The sequence below is a fragment of the Cataglyphis hispanica genome, chromosome 2 (assembly GCF_021464435.1).
Source record: "Cataglyphis hispanica isolate Lineage 1 chromosome 2, ULB_Chis1_1.0, whole genome shotgun sequence".
NCBI classification, from domain to species: domain Eukaryota; kingdom Metazoa; phylum Arthropoda; class Insecta; order Hymenoptera; family Formicidae; genus Cataglyphis; species Cataglyphis hispanica.
The window spans coordinates 5,522,739-5,545,417 of NC_065955.1; the positions used below are offsets into that span (position 1 = coordinate 5,522,739).

Sequence of the window (22,679 nt, forward strand, 5' to 3'; positions counted from 1 at the left end):
GTGGCAACCTTTTACTTCGTTACCGACCTTCGGCCTTTACCTATTTACCACCTATCGCCGCTCCGTGTAATTCTTCGCGATTCTAAATTAACGTTGGCCATAGATATCGAATTAGATCCCATCCACGTGGACGTCACGTTAGCTTTAGCTGTAAAACTTCAACTTCAGCTTTAATTTTCGCACAGTTATTTCCATATCATAATTGCTTTCGCTTTTAGCTTTAATTTTAATAAGAGCTAAATATTCTATGTCCTGAGACAAGTTTTCAAAGTCATTTAGTTTGTATCTCTTTAACAAACTGTTGCCATATGCAAAATTGTTTATTTGTTTAATTCCGAAAAAATCATTATATATGTATTCAATTAGTTTTCAAAACTAAGATTATTGATTTAAAAAAAAAAAATAAAATATGTATATTTGTGTAAATTTTAGATGAGAAAAATAATCATTATTATACACAAATTTAAAAAATTTTACTTTATCTAAATAAAGGTTTTATTTATTAAGTAAAATTTTTTAATTTTGTATTAATATAATGATTTTTTTCTTATCTAAAATTTACATAATTATAAAAACCAATAATCTTGACAAGATCAATAATCTTGACAATCTTAGTCCTATAATTAAAAATCTTATCTCGAATTTCGAGACAAGACAATATCAAGACTAGTCTTGATATTTTGCACCTTCTACAAGATACCTATCGAGATCGAAAATGTGCGCTAAAACTAAAGTATCGAATTGATTGAAAGGTTGTTTCTGATTTCAGAACATGCATGCTTCGTCGTTCCCATACGATGGTGGACGCAGTAGCAGCGGAGGCGGCGGCGGCGGTGGCGGAGGTGGTGGTGGCGGAGGTGGTGGCGGTGGCGGCGGCGGAAGAGGCGTCGAGTACGGCGCCGTACGTCGTCCCGACGCCCTCCTACCGCCTCCGGGCCTCGACCAAACCGACCTCGTTCTGCACAGCAGCCTCGTTGACGACCCCCAGGTGAGCGACGATGTACGTAATCGCAACATATTTTCTCTATTATCACATCCCTCGATGTCGTCTCTTTCGACATTCTCTCTCCGAAGAATAGCCGCGAGATTCTTGGAAGCATTATAATTATTGGAGAAATACTGCAACATTGTTACATAGAGATCCATGCAAAAATGATTTTGATCCAGTTCACAATTTCGATGTTTGAGATGTATTATTAGTTTTTAAAGTAGATAGTATATAAGTAATAAAAAGTAGATAAAATTCTCTTATTTTTATTTCGATTTTATTTTTTTATTCTATCAGGAATTTATTCTTTCAGGATCTAAATTCAGTAGTAACCAGAAAATGTGGGATATGAAAAAGAAGTTAGTTTGAAAGTTTAAAATTACTTTCTACGGTTAATTTCTATTATTAATCTCCCGCAAAATAAATTCTTGCCGATTTTTTCGAATTAGTCTGTTTTTGCAAAATGTACAGAGATAGTTATATTATACAACAAAAGTTGTAGCATTTATTAAATAGGATGTCATACGCTTGCGCGACGGAATGTTGCCAAATATGTTTTACTTTGCTGTGGTTAAAATATTTTTCTTTGTCTTACATAAGCATATTTCATACAGTCGATTCGTTGTACGTAAAAAGTATGTGTTTTATGAAAAGGGTATTATAATAAAGGGAACATCTCTCTATATTAGCATAATATTAAGTTTTTATCTTTTGCTTTTTCATTTTTTTTTTAATATATATATATTAAATATATTTTTTAAAATATATATATTAAATATATCTTCATATACTTTCGTTGCGTATTAAATATTAAGACTCACAGTTTTCTTGGAAAATATCTTGCGACATTATAGAATATTCAATTGGAATATCATAGTATAATATTAGATGTAAAGGATATTTTAGCAAAAAGAATTTTGTTGCAAATTAAATTACTGCGATCAAATCATATATTATACAAATTCAGTTCCAAGAAAATTCTTTTGAAAAAAATATTATTTTATGATTACCACAAAATATATAATATAAAAATTAAGAAGAATTTTAAATTTTTTATTTTTTAGAACACAAACGTGGACGATGGAGGGTTCATGAACGACTTACCACTACTAAAAAGTGAGTAAAAGCAGTTATTCTATATATTCATCTTTTTATTTTATCATAAAATATTATCAATGTCCTATCTACTTCTGTCATATTGATTTTTAAGAATTGAGGCCAATGTTATCTTTTTTTCATATGTACATATCTAATGTATCCTTTAGTGAAAATACTTTCGAATTGCGACGAGATAATATCATCGAACATAATACAAGGTCAATTTCGACTTTGCGATCGCGGGATCGTTCGATTGGGAATTTATTCCTCGAGTAAATTTGCACGTCGCAAGAATGTAAAACGCAACGCACGTCGCGCGTAAATACGCGCAGCAACTCGAAATAGCGAGCAGCAGCATATAATCTCGATATAAAACGATCGCTGCGCAACCGGAAATATAAAGTAAGCGACTTGTCATCCTTAATTAGAATTTATCTCTTCGTTGTGTCAAGGGCATGCAGGCCAGATTTTTAAGGCCGTTTGTGAAAATAAGTTTAAGGCCGCGCGCGTAAAAATGACCGCATCGGTACATTCTTACGCGAACGAGTCGTTCCTCTTGCAATACCGATCTCCTATGATAGAGATCGCAAAAAGCTGCACGAGTGGATTTTCTGTCAAAGAGAGAGAGCATCGCGTGAATCGCAGTACGATAAATTATCTACCGCAGTCCGTACGCGTCAAGTTTAATTCGCAGCTTCTTTCCCGTGTTTCTATACAATAAAATTAATATGGTAAAATTATACTCCGTATATAAATTCTTGGAAAACATTAATAATCGGGATTTAAATAAATCTAGATATTAAGACGCTAAATTTTATGATAAAATAGATATTTTACTCGCTATATTAGAAAAAGAAAACACAGTTTCCTTAATTTTCCTAGAATTTACTTTTGTGAAGAGAGAGATAAAACAAAAAAAACCGTTTAATTTATTTTTCAAATAACTGATTTCATATGGATACAATTTTTAATAGGATGGATATGATATCAGCGCGTAAAATTCTACACGACTATGATTGCGTAATTTTGAGCGAGTTACCCGTCCGTTGAGAAGGAGGATGTGTTACGAATCAGGCAGATTATAAGGAAACTTGCACCACGTCCAATTTCGCGAATGATACACCACCTCTCGTCAGCGCGTCAATCTCCGAGATCGAATCGCGGCCAGCGTCTCTTGCGAAAGTATCACGCTCAGCTAGATCGATCGTATCCGACTACTGATCCGAGAAGACTAGTGGAGAAGTCTCGGTTTGTCATTACACCTATGGTCGAGATATGTAACTTTCGATTTGTGAATTAATTACGAAATCGTAGCGCGTTACCGCTATCCCAATATGGTAGCAGTAATTTTCGTCATTTTAGCCGACAGAGAATAAAAAAAGTTACTCTACGCACTTTCTCTCGGTGACTTAATTTTGCATTAAAGCTTCAATTTTTTAATAATTAAATTTTTAACCATTTTCAATTTTGGGGAGGAGCATCAGCTGTGACATTATCGTCGCAACAAATAAGGATAAATAAATTTTAATGCTTTACATTAATTGGGCGATGTAAGAGATATTTATAAGAAAGCTCTTTCTCTCTTTGTGTAATCATTGCATTAATATCGAATTTCATAGAGAGAGAATTTGATTATACATCGATATAGCGATTTATATAGCGACGTCATTCGCGAAACGTTGACGGAAGCGTGTACTTTCGAAAGCCTCGTACATTTGTACGGCCCACAAATATATTACGCGACGACCCTCGTGTTTCACGATGTAATTCTTTTCGCCTCTTCGGATCGTCGCGTAGCACAATGGCCGAGAGCCTGCCAGGTCGCATAGAATCGCAGAAAGGACGTAACGTAACATGCGTAGAGGAGGTGTGAAGGAAAAAGGGAAAGAAAAAAAATACGGTGCGTGCCCGCGGGCGGATCGGATTTCGCTCATTGTCATTGTAATTTCTTGGCGGGGTGTAGTTTTCGGGGCGTTCCTCACCACAGGGGTATTACCCTACAGATGGCTGTTTGTTCGAATGTCACCGAGGGTTATTATATGCCTCGTTACTCGTCCTGCCGACAGCTTATTTGGCTAGTCTTTCTATTCTCGCTTCTTTTTCTTCTCTCTCTCTCTCTCTCTTTCTTTCGGCCTCGCGCCTTCCTCTTTGTCTTCCCATCTCATGCTCTTTTTTATTTTCTAAAACTGGTATGAAATAAGCGCGATATCAATTTCAATACGCGTACAATATTATTTAGACGTCTGTACATTAAATATCTCGTTCGAGTAACCATCCTGATTTAATCCTGATTTATGGAAGTGGAGAGAAATAAGAAGTAGCATTACAATTTATGATGTTGCTCCTTGCCGTCGTGATTTTCTCGGTTAAGATATCTTCGAGATTCTCCCATTGAATCGGGTTTGTCTAAAAATTTGTAACTAACTTTTTATGGAAAAGAGACGAGATATAAAGCTCATTATACTTGCTTCTGTCACATATCGTTGATTTGAACGATTAATTACTTCCAATGTTTACTATAATGTCATACCAGAAATAGTAGATTAATCTATATAATCGCGTTATATGATTTAAATAAATTTGCAAATATTAAGTACAGATTAGTATCTCTGTTTAAATATATTGCAAAAATTTGAAACAAAAATATGGAGGAAATGTTATCTTGAAATGTCTTAAGAATATATATGTCATATGTCAAAATGACAAAAGCATGAAAATTTCGTAGACTGTTCTACTATTTCTATTAAGTATCTGTGCAAAACCTAAGCACAATTCTCTTAACGGTTCGGAAATTATTTAATAAATTTAAAGTTTCTATTGATTCTTATGGAGTTAATTTTTTTATAATTCAGATTTATTTATTTGATTTTTCAAACAGAATATTCGACAGCTTGTTGCTATTATTGTACAGTGAAAACATCCTTAACGCTGTTAATCTTGACTTTCTCTTTTTAGAACTATACATATTGTTTGTGTATAAAACATATTTTTTTTTCTTGAAAACAAATATTAGTTTTCGAGTTGATTTTTCTTTTTTCGAGTTTGTTATATGTTGTATATCATAGTTCTTTTTGAAGGCATGAAATAAAAATGTATTGATTGATACGAAAATAAAATAGGGATACTGTGACTGACATAAAACTTTTCATAGAAAATTCTGACAGAGAATGCTTTTGATAGGTTGTTACAAGTTACAAATCATATATTTATTTCGCAATATATAAGCTATAATATATTTTTCATAAAATTCTTCTGCAAATAATTAAAAAACAGAAGTATATTGGAAAAAAATTATTATAAATTAATTTATGACAAAATTCATTTTTTCGGTTACATCAGAATAGAAAAAGATGATAGATTAACATAAAATACATTTACATATTTTTAAGAAAATTAAAAGTTAATGAATCAAATAAAAATATAATTAATACATAAGAAAATCTGAAAATTTTAAAACAACAATACAATATTTAATAGAATATATATTACAAGTACAATACAGATGTCCTAACAACATCGCTGATTAAATTAGAATTTTAAATTATAGATTATAGTACAATATATTGACAGATATTACTTGATTAAGATATTGAAAAAGAAGATACAGTTTATTTTATACGTCAAAATTTTGGTTCGCAGACGATTAAAGATCTTTGTCGACTGCTAATTTAAATGTAGTTAAGAATCAAATTTTAGTGCGTATCTCGACGCTGGTAGAAAGAATTTATTCGTCCTCGATACATCGTAGTTAAACTGGAGCGCGTCGTTGTCGTCGTCGAGTGACGGAGCCAAGGTAAGCCGCGATAATTGTATAACCGGCTTCCGAGAAGCGAAACGCGCTTAGCTATACGGCTCGATATCGCAGCCGATTGGAATGATATATGACAGAAGCAAGTGTAGCGAGTTTTATAACTCGTGCGTCTTAAATGATTCTTTTCGAATTACATGTTCTCTCGATACTAACTTTACTGTTCTTCGAGAGCTGGTGAAAATATCAGTCACCGATTCTTCATTGCCATTACTAAATCCGCCCATTCTAATGTGCGATGTATGGGGAGATTAACATTGATGACAATTTTCCCTCCCTTTTTATTTATCAGAAATATGTCTTTTATTAAATATAAACTCTCGTGAAAATGGGGTTCAGTTCAAATTTCTTCAATCAACAACCGTCAAAGGAAAATGCGCTGATCGATTCCAGGCTCCGTTTATCGAAAGAGGTTTTCGAGGTGTTACCTTTTGTATTGTTCGCGGACGGGACCATCCTGCGCGACGAATGGAGGGCGGCCACCATTTTTGTATAAGGCAGCTAAACTCCTAAAATCAGCCCCTAATGAAATTAACGATCACCACGTTGCTCGTAGTTGCCCCGGGGGCCCAGGTGGATCCCCGCCCGACGGAAGCCCTCTCCGAAGAGTCCCTTTAGGGTCGAAAAGTCACACCCCAGTCACACACCAGCTAACCAATCAAGGTCGAGAAGTAAGCGAAGTCGTTTCTACGCGTCGATTGGTTAAGTTTCCGGCCCGGTTGATTACCCAGGAAATTGTGCGTGTCCAGGACGCACGTGTAAGCCTCGGCACCGCGCTCAAGGCTATTCGCAGATGGAGATATTTTGTATAGTGGCAGTCACGTATAGCGCGGCAATAATTGTTTCGCATGTTGACGCGCGTGCCCGTCTTCGAGTTTTGTTCGAGTAGAGTCCTTCGAGCATTCGCTTTATAAAAGACAAAACATGATGTAGACACGCGACAAAATGTCGAGTAGAGGAATTTTGTTAAAAGCGGATTTAATTGTGCTACGTAATGTAAACTTCGTGCGCGCATTACGCATGTTATAAAAAAAAAAAAAAATGATACAAATATATGACTCGCGTATTTGTAACTTAATAATTTTTCATGAAATTAGAAAGTTATATTATAAAAATATGGATTGCGAAAGACAAGAAAAGAGGATATATTTATTAACTGCTATTTTTGGCTCTCTATCTTTATATATCGTTTAAAGTTTTTATTATTAGTTGTTAATCGTATTATTGATTAACTTTTTTAAGAATGTTGAATACGAGAATTATGAAATAATTCTCTTTAGACAGAAATTTACCATTTCTACGCGTAGCGACTTTATATGTTCATATCAATCATCTGATTCTAATGTAAATGTTATTTCTAGTCGAGTAGATAAATTATTTTTTAAATTATTTAGCAACCGATTAGCTTTAGATATTTTCCGCAGCTTATTTAAAAAGTCCGAAATGGAACAAAAATCATGCATTATCCATCGGTTAAGACAGATTATTCAGGAAAGTTTTTATGGAAGTTACGCAAGATTACTGATCTAGCCTTGACGCGATCCTCAACCAGATCCGCGAGATCGATGACTACATTAATTTGCAAAATCCACATCAATGTATGCAATAATCGTCTATCGGTACTTCGCAAGTATCACGGTTATATTAATTTTATACCGATATATATATATATATATATACCTCATTATAATTGCATTATACAATCTTACTATAAATCAGACGTAGGTGTGCACATATATATGTCTCTCATTAAAATTACGGACACGACATGTTGCATCGCGCGCACGAAATGATTTCTCTAAACAGCCCGCGGCTATGGATAATAGTGAATCGTCAAACATCAGCATCGGGACGAGAGTTTCTTTTTACTAACTTATGATGTGTGGGTGGATCAATGACCGGAATCGACATGCTTATTTGTTTACGCTCATTTGTTTATCATCGAACAGCATATTTGCTTGCTTCCTTTCGTCTCTGTTTTCTACTTTGATATTTAGATCTATTTTATAATCTGGTATCTCTACTTTTATCTCTCTATTACTTTATCTTTAAGAGTTACACATTTAATAAAAATAAGCTTAATAATTATAAGCAATTTCCTGATAGAATTTAAGGATTCGGACATAATAGAATCATGTGTTAGAATATAAAGTAACAACATACGTACGTAAAACTAAATACGTGTATGTGTTAGAATTTATAATTAATATTTATATGATTTGATTATTATTTGAATTATTATTTTTAATTGAATATATACATATATATGTATATATATAAATTTTTACATTAAATTTTTGATTATTTTTAAACAAGAGTTTTACTATATATATTGCAAAGTTTATATTGAGTAAATGGAAAATGGAAAATAGCAATTAATATAGATAATCATTTTTTAGATAATATTAACGAACTCTGATGTTGCACGTGTAGCAACATGCGCTGATTTTAATGCGTACAATCTGCAAGTCATGAATATATATCAATTTGTGTGCTATCTGTACATCTAAATGAACATTTCAAGCCGCGTCATTGCTCAATCATTGAACGGATATATTGATTGCACAGAGATATATGTATATGATTTCGTCCGTTTATTTTCCGATTGACATATTTCTCATATCTGTTTTATTCTTTCTAATTTGAGGGAAAAATATATCATATATCAAGCATTTGTATTTAATAAAATGTTTTATATTTTACATATTTCCTCAATTATTTATTTAATTAATTTATTATCTGTCATTTTTCATGAAGAAATGATATGTATACGTACAATTTTGAATGTATAAACAATTATTATGCTCTCTTTCTCTCTTTTTTTTCCTCTTTCCTTCTCTCCCTCCTTCCCTCTTCTTTCCTCCTCTCTCTCTCTCTCTCTCTCTCTCTCTCTCTCTTTCTCTACATGTTATTAATTTGATTAAAATAGCTTTCTATAGGGCTAATCCGGAAATCATCAAAGTTCACACATTCCATCAAAGCGAATATATATCTTATCTACATGTCGTGTGCATAAAAAAATGTTTAATATATTGTTGTAAAACTTTATTGCTCTCTCCTTTTACTAAATATAATTCGCTCTCGACTTCTAATTATGTGGGGAGTAAAATTTATTTTTAACATAACGAAAATTGAAAAAAAGAAAATTTACATTAAATTGTCCTATAACAGCATTATTATTGTCCTTTTAAATTCTAGATATTTATCTTTTAAATTATTATTATTCACATTTTTGTAATGACAATAAAAAAAATCATTATTTTAACAATCGATATAGTATAATAGAATATAAATGGAACATGCATTTTAAAGATGGTATTATAAGCTTAGGCAACACGAGAAAGTGACAGGATTGAAGGAGATGTATGTTATTGCTTTTTTTTCTTTCTCTCTTTTTGAGTCTACAATTTCATAATAAGAATCTCGATCCGTGTACTTCCGCCCATTCATCAGATTCATTCAGATGATTACTGATCAAATTGGAGTGTAGCTATTTTACCTTAACTGGAACATATCATTACATTATTATCTCGTTGTCTTAGCGGATTCAATTAAAGTGCTATATTAAGAATCCGATATTTATCGCCATCTTGGATGTATCAATTGGATCAACTAATCGCAAGTTTTCCAAATCTCTTATTGCGTAACTTTATCGTATTATTATCTAATGCAAATTATGTAAAAAATTTTGTATGTTGATGAGACTTAAGATTTAAGAAACATATCTCTTTTGATGTGAAATAAGAATTATAAATGGAAAATAAAATATATAAATATAAACATATTCGTTATATATACTTACTATATTCATTAATCAATTAATTAACTTTGTAATTTACAAGTAAACTTGTCGTTATCTGTGATATAATCAACAATAGTAACAATATAACACTATTTAATCATACTCTGTAATTTCGCGGCTCTTGAATATAATATTTTAATGACATATCATGCTCGTATTTGCGAATTAGATGCAGGATTGCAATATCGATGAATATTTTGCATATTATTGCGTATCCGCATTTGATTCAGACAAATCGCCGATTTGCGAGATAACCGCGTGTCCTAAACGCGTGGTACTATCGCAGCTGCTTCATTGACGGCATCTTCAGGCCGTCATAGCTTCCCAGCTCAATCATTTCCGTTGGAATGAAAATTACACTGGCACGACCTGCAATCACTATTAGCTAAGGATAGAACACTGTCACCGTGACAACACAACGACCGCCATATATTCGTGTCTCTCTCATCAGACGTTTCTTAGGAATAACAACTCATCGGATCAGAGTAGAGATGCGGCCAAATCATCAGGAAGCATAATGCGATTAAATGCAAATACCTTGACCACTACAAAGTCATCGTAATCGCGAGGAGAATGTTTCCTCGTTATTCTTCCATGAAGTTGACGAACTCCCGTATGGAGAGGAAAAAAAACGACAGCGATTTATAAGAGACGGGAATTTGTAATAAACGGCGCATACACATCGTCGGACATGAGTCGCATTTGCGACGCCGTTGCTACATTTCCTCGTGTACCACGCCATGTATTTTTCTGCGTATATTTTCTGCTCTACGCGAGCGTGTACAAGAACGATTAATTTCTTCCTCAGCCGTCGCGGACGCAATTGTTACGACTCCTTGTAATGCAAAAGAAATCCCGAGGCGAGATAAGAGAGAGAGAAAGAAAAGGCAATCGATGGCGGTCGGTCGGTCAGCTGAATGGTAGACGGTGAACGGAGAACAGTCGGCCTCTGAGCGAGCGAATCTCCGCCTCGGACCATTGTTGTTTATGATCTATCTCGTTAAACATTCTATGAAACGCGGCTCTATGACAGAGAATACCTGCGATCAAAACCGGCCGGCGCGTTGTGCAACGCGGTGCGGGCTGTATGTAAGTTCGCGTTACTTAACCGCCGACTATGAGATCTTTCTTTGATCGCACCGAGCTTTGCGAGCAAGCAGCGAATCTAATCTCGAGAGTATCGCATCTTTGAACTGACGATGCATTGGTACAAGCATCTTCGATGCTTTTTCTTTTCTCCTTTCACGATGATTTTTTTTATTTATTATAATCACTGTACAAAATTTTCTAAAAATTCTGATACGTGTTTGTCTGAATTTTCAGATCTGGAAGTCTGAAAGAAGCTTCAGATAATTTATCTTAATCATTTCTCTCTCTCTTTCAGAACTGTTTTTTTTTTTTTTTTTTAATTTCAGAAGAGTGTCTGAAAATTCAGACAATGTGTCTAGAAAAAACATGCAGATACTTTATCTGAAGATTCAATTAGTTTTTTTTGTTTCGGTTTTAGTGGATATTAGTAGATTTAAACGCGCCGCTCTTCAATCGAGATTTATTTTCATGGATTTTAATTTGAATAAAAATATTGAGATTTTTAACAAGCCATGAATTTTTCAATAACGACGTTCAATCCACGCGTATAACTGTTGCAATATGTAGTATCTCGACGTCTCATTTATCCTTACAAACAAACATTGATTAGCCAATAATCCCGACGAGTTAAATCATACAAATGTAGACGCATTTATCGCGCGCTGACGGACGGTGAAACCTTTCTGCACTGATTTCATCTGCGCGATTTCATCGTATTTATCTTGTTCAACCAGATCTCTGTCGCTCGTACGCGAGCTATAAAATAGAAACGGCAAGCAAACTCCTGTTGATGGCTAAGCAACCGCTTATTGTCATCACCTTTGACTCTCGACAATGTTATTGCGCTTTAGCGACGGTTGTAATTGCTGTTCCCAACATCAGTCTAGTACACTGGTTTGCCTTTTATGGCAAACTACTTGACGGTCTGTTACTCAGCAGCCGATGGCGAAGAGATGAGCCGCTGATTTATACGGCTGCATCGATTTATCACTTTTTCGTGCTATTAACTTCGAAGCGGAATTTAATTTACCGTCCACGACTCGTGGATGATGGTTTTAGCAAATCGCACGTCAATAAACGTTATGGCGCATTCCTCAATCGCGATTGCAAATTGCTTCAAGCAATATTTCTATAAATAAATAAATAAACAAATTAGCTATAAATAAAAACATCGCTTATGCAAATTGATCGCAATTTTTTTAAATAAACATGAAGGAAACCGATATTTCTGGGCTTGTAATTTTTACTCACTTATCATTTTGCTTTGTACATATAATAGGAGTAAGAGAAAAGTTTGTACCCCTGAATAAGCAGGTTTTTTGCGCATTTCTTTGGAGACATTTCTTGGAACAGATACGTAGAACCCGAAGACATATGAAGAAAAGTGCATCCTGTGTCATGGTCGCGCGTGATTCAGACTGCTACGTAATCGAAAGAATTCGCAGACGGTAATTAACTGCGAACAAAGTTTACAAACTATTCACAGATTGCATGTGCAAATATGTAGAATATTATTAAAGATTTTATTACATTAATGTTGTCGGCCTGCAATTTAATCTGGAGACAATCGTCCAACATCTCGTTTCGCGACATATTCCGTTTTTAGGCCGATATTTTTCAATTTACATATAAATATTTATGTAATGTTAAAACTTTCTGGACATTATCTAAATTCTTATCGATTATGGTAATATCACGAGGAAAATATCCAGGCATGCATACATCGTTGGCTATGTCGCTCTAGAGGAAAAGTAATGTCTCGAGTCGCATACGATGCTCGTGATTACTACTGCGATGACTCAGATAATCTTTGAAGATGCAATTCACTGTCAGATAAAATTCTAGATTATCATTTGTTTATAATCATTATTAATTTTTCAGTTGAAATCTTGAAATACAAAAGACTCTCTGTGTTACATCTGTTCGTTTAATGCTGCGAAATATTAAATTTACCAATTACACATTTTATATAAGAAGATTATAATACAAGCATATATTTTATATAAAATTCAAATTAATTACGATTTATTAAAACCTCATCGTGCAAATCTACTTATTTTTGTTATAGTTGTCAAATTATCAGATAGAGTGACAATTGAGTAATTAACTGCTGATAGAGAGATCGATGGTGATAATCCGTCAATGAGTAAGTTAGTTTCGCAATTCATATAGAGAAAGGTTCACGATAATTATACGCTCTACATTATTCGTGTAGATGTAGACCTTACGGATAAAATAAGCGCAGTTCTAGCTATTCCCATTTAATAAATTAATATAAACGTTCGTAAACCGTTAGTTAGAATCGAGATAAATGTTCGAGATAATAACATCAGAAACGGTTAGCAATGCTCGCAGTATACTTAAATGATATACATAACAATGAAATAGTATTGCACCGTACATAATTAAATAAAGTACGCGTTGTCTTTGAAAAAATACTCTTTATAGCAAACTAAGATTTCAATCAAAATAAGATTTTAATTCTAATTCGTGAGAACAGGTAGATTATTTTATGTATCCATAAATTTCACATAATTTTATTATTCGGAAAAATATACGGATATAATCATTTAATAATCCTTGAAATATGGAAAAAATAACGCCATTTAAGGTTCCGTCGATCCTTAAATACCAAAGTATACGTTTGGAAAGAAAGAGATGATATATAAAATCCATATTTAATATCCACTAATGTCACACTCGAAGAAAAACGAAGAGATGTCGCATGCTTGATGCGAGCCATGGAAATCGTGTACTCGCCGACACCCATCATTTTCCTTTTCTCTCTCTCTCTCTCTCTCTCTCTCTCTCTCTCTCTCTCTCTCTCTCTCTCTCTCTCTTTCTCATCCGACATCATTTCGATGTTACCAAATTGTCCGACTAACGCTGCTGCCAGTGGACAGGACCGTTACGCAGGACCCGTTCTCTCTCTATTGCCGCTTCCTCTCGAACATTATAATTTACAAGCGCGCCCGGCATGACTCTCGTCGACCCTATTTCGTGGGTACGGAAATTTATTATCCGTTTGACTCGCTGTATTGATCTAGACATCGACCGGTATCGGATCGATATCCGACAGTCATAGATAATGCAGACAGTTTGCTTACTTTCCTCGCTTGCGACGACGACGACGACGACGACGACGACGACGACGACGACGACGATTTTTGCCATACTTGAATGTCAAGCGGGATCTCCGTCTGTATACGAACGATGGCGTGCCTCGGCTTACAACGGCACCATCGCACAATCGTCGCTCGACGAATATAAAACGAGAGGCGAACCGCGTCGCGAGAGCGATAAAGCAAGAATGCTACACTGTTGGCGCAAAAGTGCCACGAGATACCTATCGGTTAGATTTATAGAGCCATCCCGTGTATCTGTCATAACACGCTGACATTAACGGGATGATGATGGTGCATCTAATCAGAGTCCCGAGTGATGAATCAAGCGAAACGCAGCAACAGTTAGCTGATGTTAAGACAATAAAATCTACAATGAATTCCTTCGCTCACAGCGAGATTACCATCTTTTTCTTCATTATGCCATACAAATATTAATATGCCACATTACACCGCATCCTTTATACATGACGTACACTATGAGATTTTTCTCTAAAGAGATTCTTAGAAAATATTAGAAACATGACAGAAAATTATATATTTCTTTCTTCTCTTCTGATTCATAAAAAAAATCAGTGCATGGGCGAGTTTTGTCTCTCAACGATTCTTTTGTATGGAAACATAAAATTTCGAAGCCAGATACACCCTTCGTGCACTGGCGAAGATGAAGAGTTCCGAGTTATAAGTTGACCAATCTCTTTGCCATGTAATAACGCGCTTTGTCCGGGCCCCAAGGCACGATATTAAGCATTCCAGGGCAACGATGCAATAATGCGGGGCTATCCGATGCATAGGAACTAAAACAGGAACGGTACGGATGAATTTAAAATATTCGCCGAAGATATTGCTGATCACGGTTACGCACGCAAACATACGTACATGTAGAGAGAGAGAGAGAGAGAGGAGAGAGAAAGACTGTATAATATAATTTCGGATCGGAAGCTCTTCGGTTCCGATATTCCTTGCTCCGCCGAGTCATGAATCTCACTTTGACCTATGGAAGAATGGACTAACAGTAGTCTTAACTCGATTATTGCATTCCTTCGTCCGATACTGATTATTATGATTCTGGAGACGAGAATGAAAATTGATAGAGACCGAACAATCTTATTTTATGAAATATGTGAGATCGATCGGTGCATATCGGTCCGTCGGGATTTACTTCGCACATTTCTCGGGATATAATGAATTATTGTTCATTAATATAAAACTCGTTTAGACGCTCGTTCTCGATAATACGTTGAGCCACCTGATAACTTTCGAAAATCTTTCTATCCATTAGTGTTATTAAGTCGCACCGTTACATGATGCTTATCGATAATTTAACGGAAGAAGTTAATTACCAGGTGCGAATTAAAAATATATCTCGACCAGTGTCATCATGAATGATGTCATGATATTCATTCGCGATATTCGGCAACTTTTTCATTCACGATTATACCCATCGTGTGCACGCAATATATTGAATAAAATTTATCATTGTGATTAACATATAAATCAAATGGGTAACACATATAAGAGAACGTTATCTCCAAGTAATTTATTTTTATCTTCCTCGGATACAGATAATTTATATATATATTTCTTTCGGTTTTATTAAATGCATTACATCTATCGTTTTATCAACATTAAGATGTTATTAAGGCTGCATGTGTCATATGTCAAATTGACAAAAGCATGAAATGAATGAATTATGAATAACTGTTCTATTATTTTTTTCCAAGCATCTTTGGAAACAATTCTTTTAACCATTTGGAAATTATTTAAATTTAAAATTTGCATGAATTCTTAAAGAAAAATACGGGTATCGCAGCACTTATTGACAAACTTGATAGGGAAAGAACATTGCCAGCAAAATAAACATTTTCACATATATTAAGAAAACTCTAATAAACAATCGTGCAACCCTTGATGTAGATCCACTTACTCGTTTAAAAATTATTTACTAAAAATTAGCAAAATACTTATGGTAACCCAAAATCTTTTTATAAATTACTCGTTTTTTTTTTTTTGCACTTGATTTCAGGTGGTATTCACGATCAAAAATTCTTGTCATAAATTAGGAAAAATATTAGTTATATTTATTTTCTTTTGTACGGACGTTAAAAACTATTTATTATTATTTATTTTCTAATACTTTAATTCTTTTCATATAATCCAAATTTATTTATTTACTGTCGATCTTCTTCTATCGATAGATAGTTTCCTGTTTCTCCTTATACATGAATATTGTTATTTTTTATATCTTTAAAATACTGTATATATATTTTATACATCTAATCAACTTTTTTGTCATTCTCAGAATCTTGGAGTCATCTTGCTACTTCTAAGAGCTATATATAAATTTTGCAGATATGAAACCTTCGGACAGGAGCGAGAAGGCTATGTTGTCCGGAAACGCGCAACCGTCGGACGTGTTCTGTTCGGTCCCAGGACGATTATCGTTACTAAGCAGCACCAGCAAGTACAAAGTTACGGTAGCAGAGGTACAAAGACGGCTATCGCCACCGGAATGTTTGAACGCGAGTCTCCTCGGCGGCGTGTTACGAAGGTAAGGCGTCAATTTATAAACGCTATAATTATCGCACAAATCAATTTCGCGAGTCGATATAAAATATATAATTACCTCGATTACTCGATAGGCATTCCCCTCTCCCTTCCCCGCCTCTCCTCTGCGTAGTACTTCGTAGTACACTTCGAGAACAGTTTTCTCGGCAGGGAGTGTGTGGAGTGAGAGAGAGAGAGAGAGAGAGAGAGAGAGAGAGAAAGAGAAAGAGAATGCGGTTCATTCATCCGTCATTAATCGCGCACACTTAAAGCCCCTCGGGCTCTCTCAGCAGCCCGTAAACAAACCGTTAGAATAATTTGGCGAAAGATTAAATATTGTTCCCGTGAGAATTGGCACGGCTATTGATTAAGAAGGCGGCCGATATACGAGCGTACCGTTGTCTTGAGATTAACGAGAGTTACGGATTATAATATTATAAAACAAAAAAATCTATCAAGAAATCTCGACAAGAACAAATCTTTTAGCTAACAGATTTTTATAGACTTGGATAAGAAGTATATAAGTGTTCTTTCACCAGAAATTTCGGGAGCATGTGCAGGATCGATAAATTAAGAAAGAAAATATGAAAGATATTGTTTAGAAAATTTTTTTGTTTCTTTTTCTGTAATATTCTTCAAAATAATGAGCAAATCTTTAAAGAACTTTATTTTCTTCTAGTTTATCCCCAACATGTTTCCGAAGTTTTGACATTTAATTTCGAGACACTCTGTACATTCTCTTGTACGGATGAATGAAAAAATGAGACTCGATCGTCCCGAATATCCCGTCCCGAGGCAACACATGATGATTACACTTTTATTACAAGCATTACATTTCTTACAAAGTACGATAATCCACCGGTCACCGGATACCATGCCATGTCCGTGGCCGGCGGAGGTTGTATCGCGGCCATTGATTTCGCGGAAGAAACAAAATACGAGATACACGGTGCTGCATTAAACCGACATTTCCGGCCGCCTATCGAAATAATCGGTGTAATTGATACGAGGCGCGATCGGAAGAATGCGCGAGCTGAAAAGATACAGCGGAATGAAGATCGCGATACGCACCGTTACACGACTTTATCTATGAGACTAATTAATAAACCCGCGTGTTCAGCTTGTCCGGCTCGTTTCTTACACCGCTGCACAGACAGCCACCTGATTTATAGGAGCTTCTCATGGGAGAGAAACACCCTTCTTTATCTGATTCGTGGTTTTATCCTAGGCTAAAGGGAACACCGCTCATTGCGCAATCCTTTATCACCATAGGCGTGGATGAATTACCGTGCAAGTGGCCAGATATTCTCCCGCGTACTCGTATGTACATGCGACTTTTCACGCTGAATCTTTCTCTCGCAATAGACGTTGCGAAATTGCCGTCAAGGCATCGCAAAATCACGCTCCGTTATTTTACATTTGATTCTTTAGTTGAATATTTGAAAATTCATTCAAGATTACATAAACTCGCGTGGATAAGAAGGAAAATCAAATCTCTTTTGTTACGTAATATCTAGATTTGTCAGGAAGCACATATGTGAAGATTTAATAGAATAATAATTTTTATAATCTGTAACAAAAATTAATCGTGAGAGAAAGAGAAAGGGAGAATGAATGTAATCGAAGATATTGCTAACAGTTATATGAAAAGTTTTAAATACAGGCATCTTATCCTCTCTCTCTCTCTCTCTCTCTCTCTCTTAATAAATTCTTTCTTAAACAAATGTAAATTCTCCATTGAACGCAGTATCTGTATCATGAAAGAAAACGCGCTTTTTCTGCAGTAAAAAGAAATATTACGGATGCGCGTATACTTTGATATATCACACATCGCCCACGAATTGTTTCGCTGTCAAGTGACGGAGCGCGACGAATCTTTCGCGTATACATACATACATACGCCGCGGAATAAACTGCTAATAAAGCGGGCCGATCTATCCCCGATGCAAATGAGACATTAATAACGCGCGTAGCTCCGAGTGTTAATTCTCCTCTCGGTACGCGAACGAGCGAGCGCGCCTCGGGCGAGCGCGGCATCTCGCACCGTCGGTTATAATTCATCCGTTCGCATAGCGATCTGACCGATAATTACACGCGCCAGGCTGAGACTTGCCACCATAGAGATTCTCCCCCCTCTCCCCTCTATAGTATCCCCCTTTTGTCTCCCCCCACCATCTTAGCCTCATTCCCGGCAACTTGCGCCCCTTCCTTCCCCCTCCTGCCCCCTTGCCCGTCCACGTGGGGAGATCCTCCGTGATTGTAATGCGCCTCGAGAGATTCTCAAAGATCGATTGCGCCGTATCGCTGCCCTCGCAAGCATACGCGAGCGCTTTTGTCACAGTGATACGCATGCATCTATCGCGGCCCCTACCGTTTCTGTTTTCTCACCGTTGATTTTTATCACCCTGAGCGGCATTTCGTAACGCGCGTTTCTCTCAGTGTTGCTCTATTGATTTTTATTTTATTGTTTATATTTATAAGAACAAACGAATATCAGAATTTGGGATGGAGATATGCGGAAAATCACGAAAGGGCATTCGAAATGGTTTCGGTCAAATTTATAAATTTATAAATGCATTACTATTTCAAAATTTTTGCTCGCTATATTTAAAATTGTACATAATTATATGTATATGCTTCTTTTCGATCAATTTTCTCCATTTTATCATGCATCCTGCGATTTTTGAACTGAGTAATTTTTAATATTGTATGTTCTTCAATTTGAAATTTATTGGGAGTTAACAAAATTCTTATCTATATATTTTATAAATTACTGGCGTGAATATCTTTTAGGATTGGTCTACATCTGCTTAAAAATCTAAAAAATATTGCTCGAAGATTGTCGACCAAATCAAAACGCGACTAATCACCTTAGAACAGAAACTTTTTTTCGATGTGATATCCATTCTCTCTCTTTTTCTATTTAAATTTTCAATTTCAATTCTTTTTTTTTATTTAAATGAGAGAGAGAGAGAGAGAGAGAGAGAGAGAGAGAGAGAGAGAAAGAGAACTATACGCACATCAATTATTATATAAGCTTATACTAATCTCATATACGCTTATACTAATCTCATTTTGCAGCAAAAAAATATGACAGTAATATTTTATTATTCTCGGCGCGGCTCTCATTAAATCTGGTAACCACACAAGTGTAACATTTTCTGACACACGATCATTCGAGTGATTTAATTTATTGCTGCATATTTCGAGTCAATATTACTTCTTTGCTCGAAGAATTATATAAATATCCACGTAAAATAAATCTCATCATTTATTAACGATAAATCTAACATGACATATATTTAAACAAACTTGTAGATATAAGAAATAATACAAAACAGCAATTTTTGTACTATCAAATTTTAATTTTATATTCAAATATTATGATTTTTATGTTAAAAACTAAGATAATTATTTAGAATTAATTTTAGTAATTTGTATTTTAGATTTTTACGAAAAGTTGGAAAACATAATTTATAAACTTTATTGCATTACAATAAAAAACTACATATATGTATATATGTTTTGTAATATATGTATACTTCACAATTTTATATATATATATATATATACACACATACACACACATACACACACTCTTAAACAATATATATCTTGTGTAGGAGATCTGAAAGGATTTGATTGAAAATGTATGATACTAAAGACAAAATTGGAAAAATATTACGAGAGCGATCAATATCTCAAAAAGTCGCAACATCTGTTCTCACGCGCTTTATGCTAATCGTTGCTAATTCGTCTGACTCTCTCGTAAAATGAACGACACGGAGGCTATTTGAATAAGTCTTAATCGCGTCAGGAAGTCCTTCGGTTTGCTAATGTCGCGCGGCATCCGTAGACGATTAACGATGCCACTCGTCTCGAGTAATCAGAGGGGAACAAGGAATGTCGACGCACCAGGATTCCTATCGGCAGCATCGAGGGGGTGCAAAATCTCGAGGAAACCCCAACGTGAGAGGGGACGATACGTCTGATTGTGAGTGGAATGAGGATCCTTCTCGGGACAAGATTCTGTAATGAGTGCAGCGTCGCTCTCGTCACGTACGAAGACGGAGGACGACAATGATCGTTAAACGCAAAAATTCAATTTGATCGTGCATTCACGCGATCAATGAAATTCGGGACAGAAAATTTTTTGTCATGCATTGATCATACATCTTGACATATATATATATATATCTCGATGTCACTAATGATCATCGGAAACGATCGTGTCTGAGAGGGCACAAAGTGTGGATCGAAAGAAGAGTGCATATTACACTGTAAAAAAAATTTTAAAGCCGAACAGCATTTTGCCTGAAAATGCGGACGATGTATCTGCAAAAAAGCGGCGGATACTTTGTCTGAAGTTTCAATTAGACACACTTTAATTTTCACACTCTTTCAGAAAAACGATTCTGATGATTAAGACAGATTGTCTGAAATTTCTTTTACACATCCAGATCTGAAAATTCAGACAAAAATATGAATTCTGAATCTGAATTTTTAGAAAATTTTTATGATGTATTTAGGAGTATAGTTCCAGCAATTCTGTCAACTTAATATTTCTTCTTCTTAAATTTTGGTGTTGCAATTTAATATACAAAAATAAGAGAGAATATAAACTAAAATACCAAAAGTGATTGATTGTTAATAACACATTAAATTCTATTATTAAAAAGAAAAAACATTTTAACATTACTTTGCAAATAAATATAAATGCAATATGAAGATTTCTGATATAATATTAATCTGATCTATTATTGTATTACTTACAAGATAAGAATTTCAAAAGAAGAGAGAGAACCAAAATATTCTATTTAAATTGATATTTATGTATCAATATAAAAATTTTTGATACAAACAAAAATTTCGCTTTTAATTATAAAGATTAAATTAACCGAAAATAATTAATCACTTCCCTTTCGATTATATTTAAAAATAAATAAATTTTGAAAGAGTATAATTTTAAGGAAATAAAATGCACGGAATGTAAATTCGAAGGAACCGATTTTTAAAAACTTATAGCGGTAAAACATTAATTGCCGAAAGCAAAGCTAAGGATTGTCCGGGTGGCTCGGACAGTCGAATCGAACAAAGGTAGGCGATACGCGTTACCGTTATAACAGACCAGGATGATGAATGGACAGGGTGTGTTAAAGAAAGAAGTCGCTGCTACTATCGCATACCCGTTGATGTTGTAAAAAAAATTTACTTCGCGGCTTGGTCGTCGGATTAACAACACGGAATCGCCATGTGACGATCTCCGCGTGAGCATGAGACGATTAAAAGGCGATTTTCGATGGTGCCTTGATGAACTTCGGTGGAAAAAACACATGGGATGTATCCGATACACGATTCAGCACCAAATAAAAGATTAAAACTTTTTTTCTCTGAAATATGTCTCGCTTTCAGCGAGAGTTGCTCGTACTTCGTAGAATCGTCTATGTATTTATTTTCGATATTAGTTACATTGAAAGAGTAACTGTAATATATCATGTATATAGTCTCCTGTATTCTTTGACAAGGACCCATTTATTTAGTTAATGAAGCTATCTCCGAAGTCATTTAACACATAAATATTTTTTATCTATACAAAGTACGAGATTAAATATTAGAATTTAGATTATGATTTCAATCTTAAATCCACTTTATCAAATATTCTTTGAAGACGAAAAAGATATTTAATTGCACCAAACGGAATCACACTATTACAATGGATATGCTTGATTTTAATTAATTATCAAATGCTTCATTCATATAATCACATATACAGGGCGTATTATTTCTTAATCTAATTAGTCTACACGTACCGGAGAAAACCATGAAGATGTGCCGGCAAAAATCCTATCCGATGCTCGCGTTACAGCCTGAATAGATTGCTGTGCGAAAATAGTGCTCCTTTCAAGCATGATCCTATTCCGTAAATCATGAACAGCATCCTCAAACGTGCGTTGCTCCACGCGTCGTGTTGCTCAATCGTCGATGACACATGCATAGTCGCGGATTATGCTAATCTCGTATTTTTCTCTCTCTCTCGCTGCCGCCGTCCCTCTCCGCTCTACGATTTCATCTTTTTAGAGATCGCGGCAAAATGATTAATGGCGAAGTTCCGTTTCGAAATTCTCACGCGCTGAGATCGCGCGAACTCGTGCGTGGGCGTTCAAGTGTGTATTGGAATAAAAATATTACACAAAAATGATAGAAAAATAAATAATTAATTAAACG

General features: G+C 35.0%; 1 protein-coding gene across 4 annotated transcripts in view; it reads left to right on the top strand.

The window, feature by feature from the left end:
- LOC126858958 (transcription factor AP-2-epsilon) overlaps window positions 1–22,679 on the top strand; it is a 134,720-nt gene that overhangs the window by 95,946 nt on the left and 16,095 nt on the right. For all 4 annotated transcript variants that reach the window (XM_050609734.1, XM_050609733.1, XM_050609730.1 and 1 more), the window contains 3 exons: window positions 770–1,000; window positions 2,053–2,104; window positions 16,260–16,458. In XM_050609734.1, coding sequence (XP_050465691.1) covers window positions 770–1,000; window positions 2,053–2,104; window positions 16,260–16,458 — 482 coding nt within the window. The remainder of the gene's footprint in view (window positions 1–769; window positions 1,001–2,052; window positions 2,105–16,259; window positions 16,459–22,679) is intronic.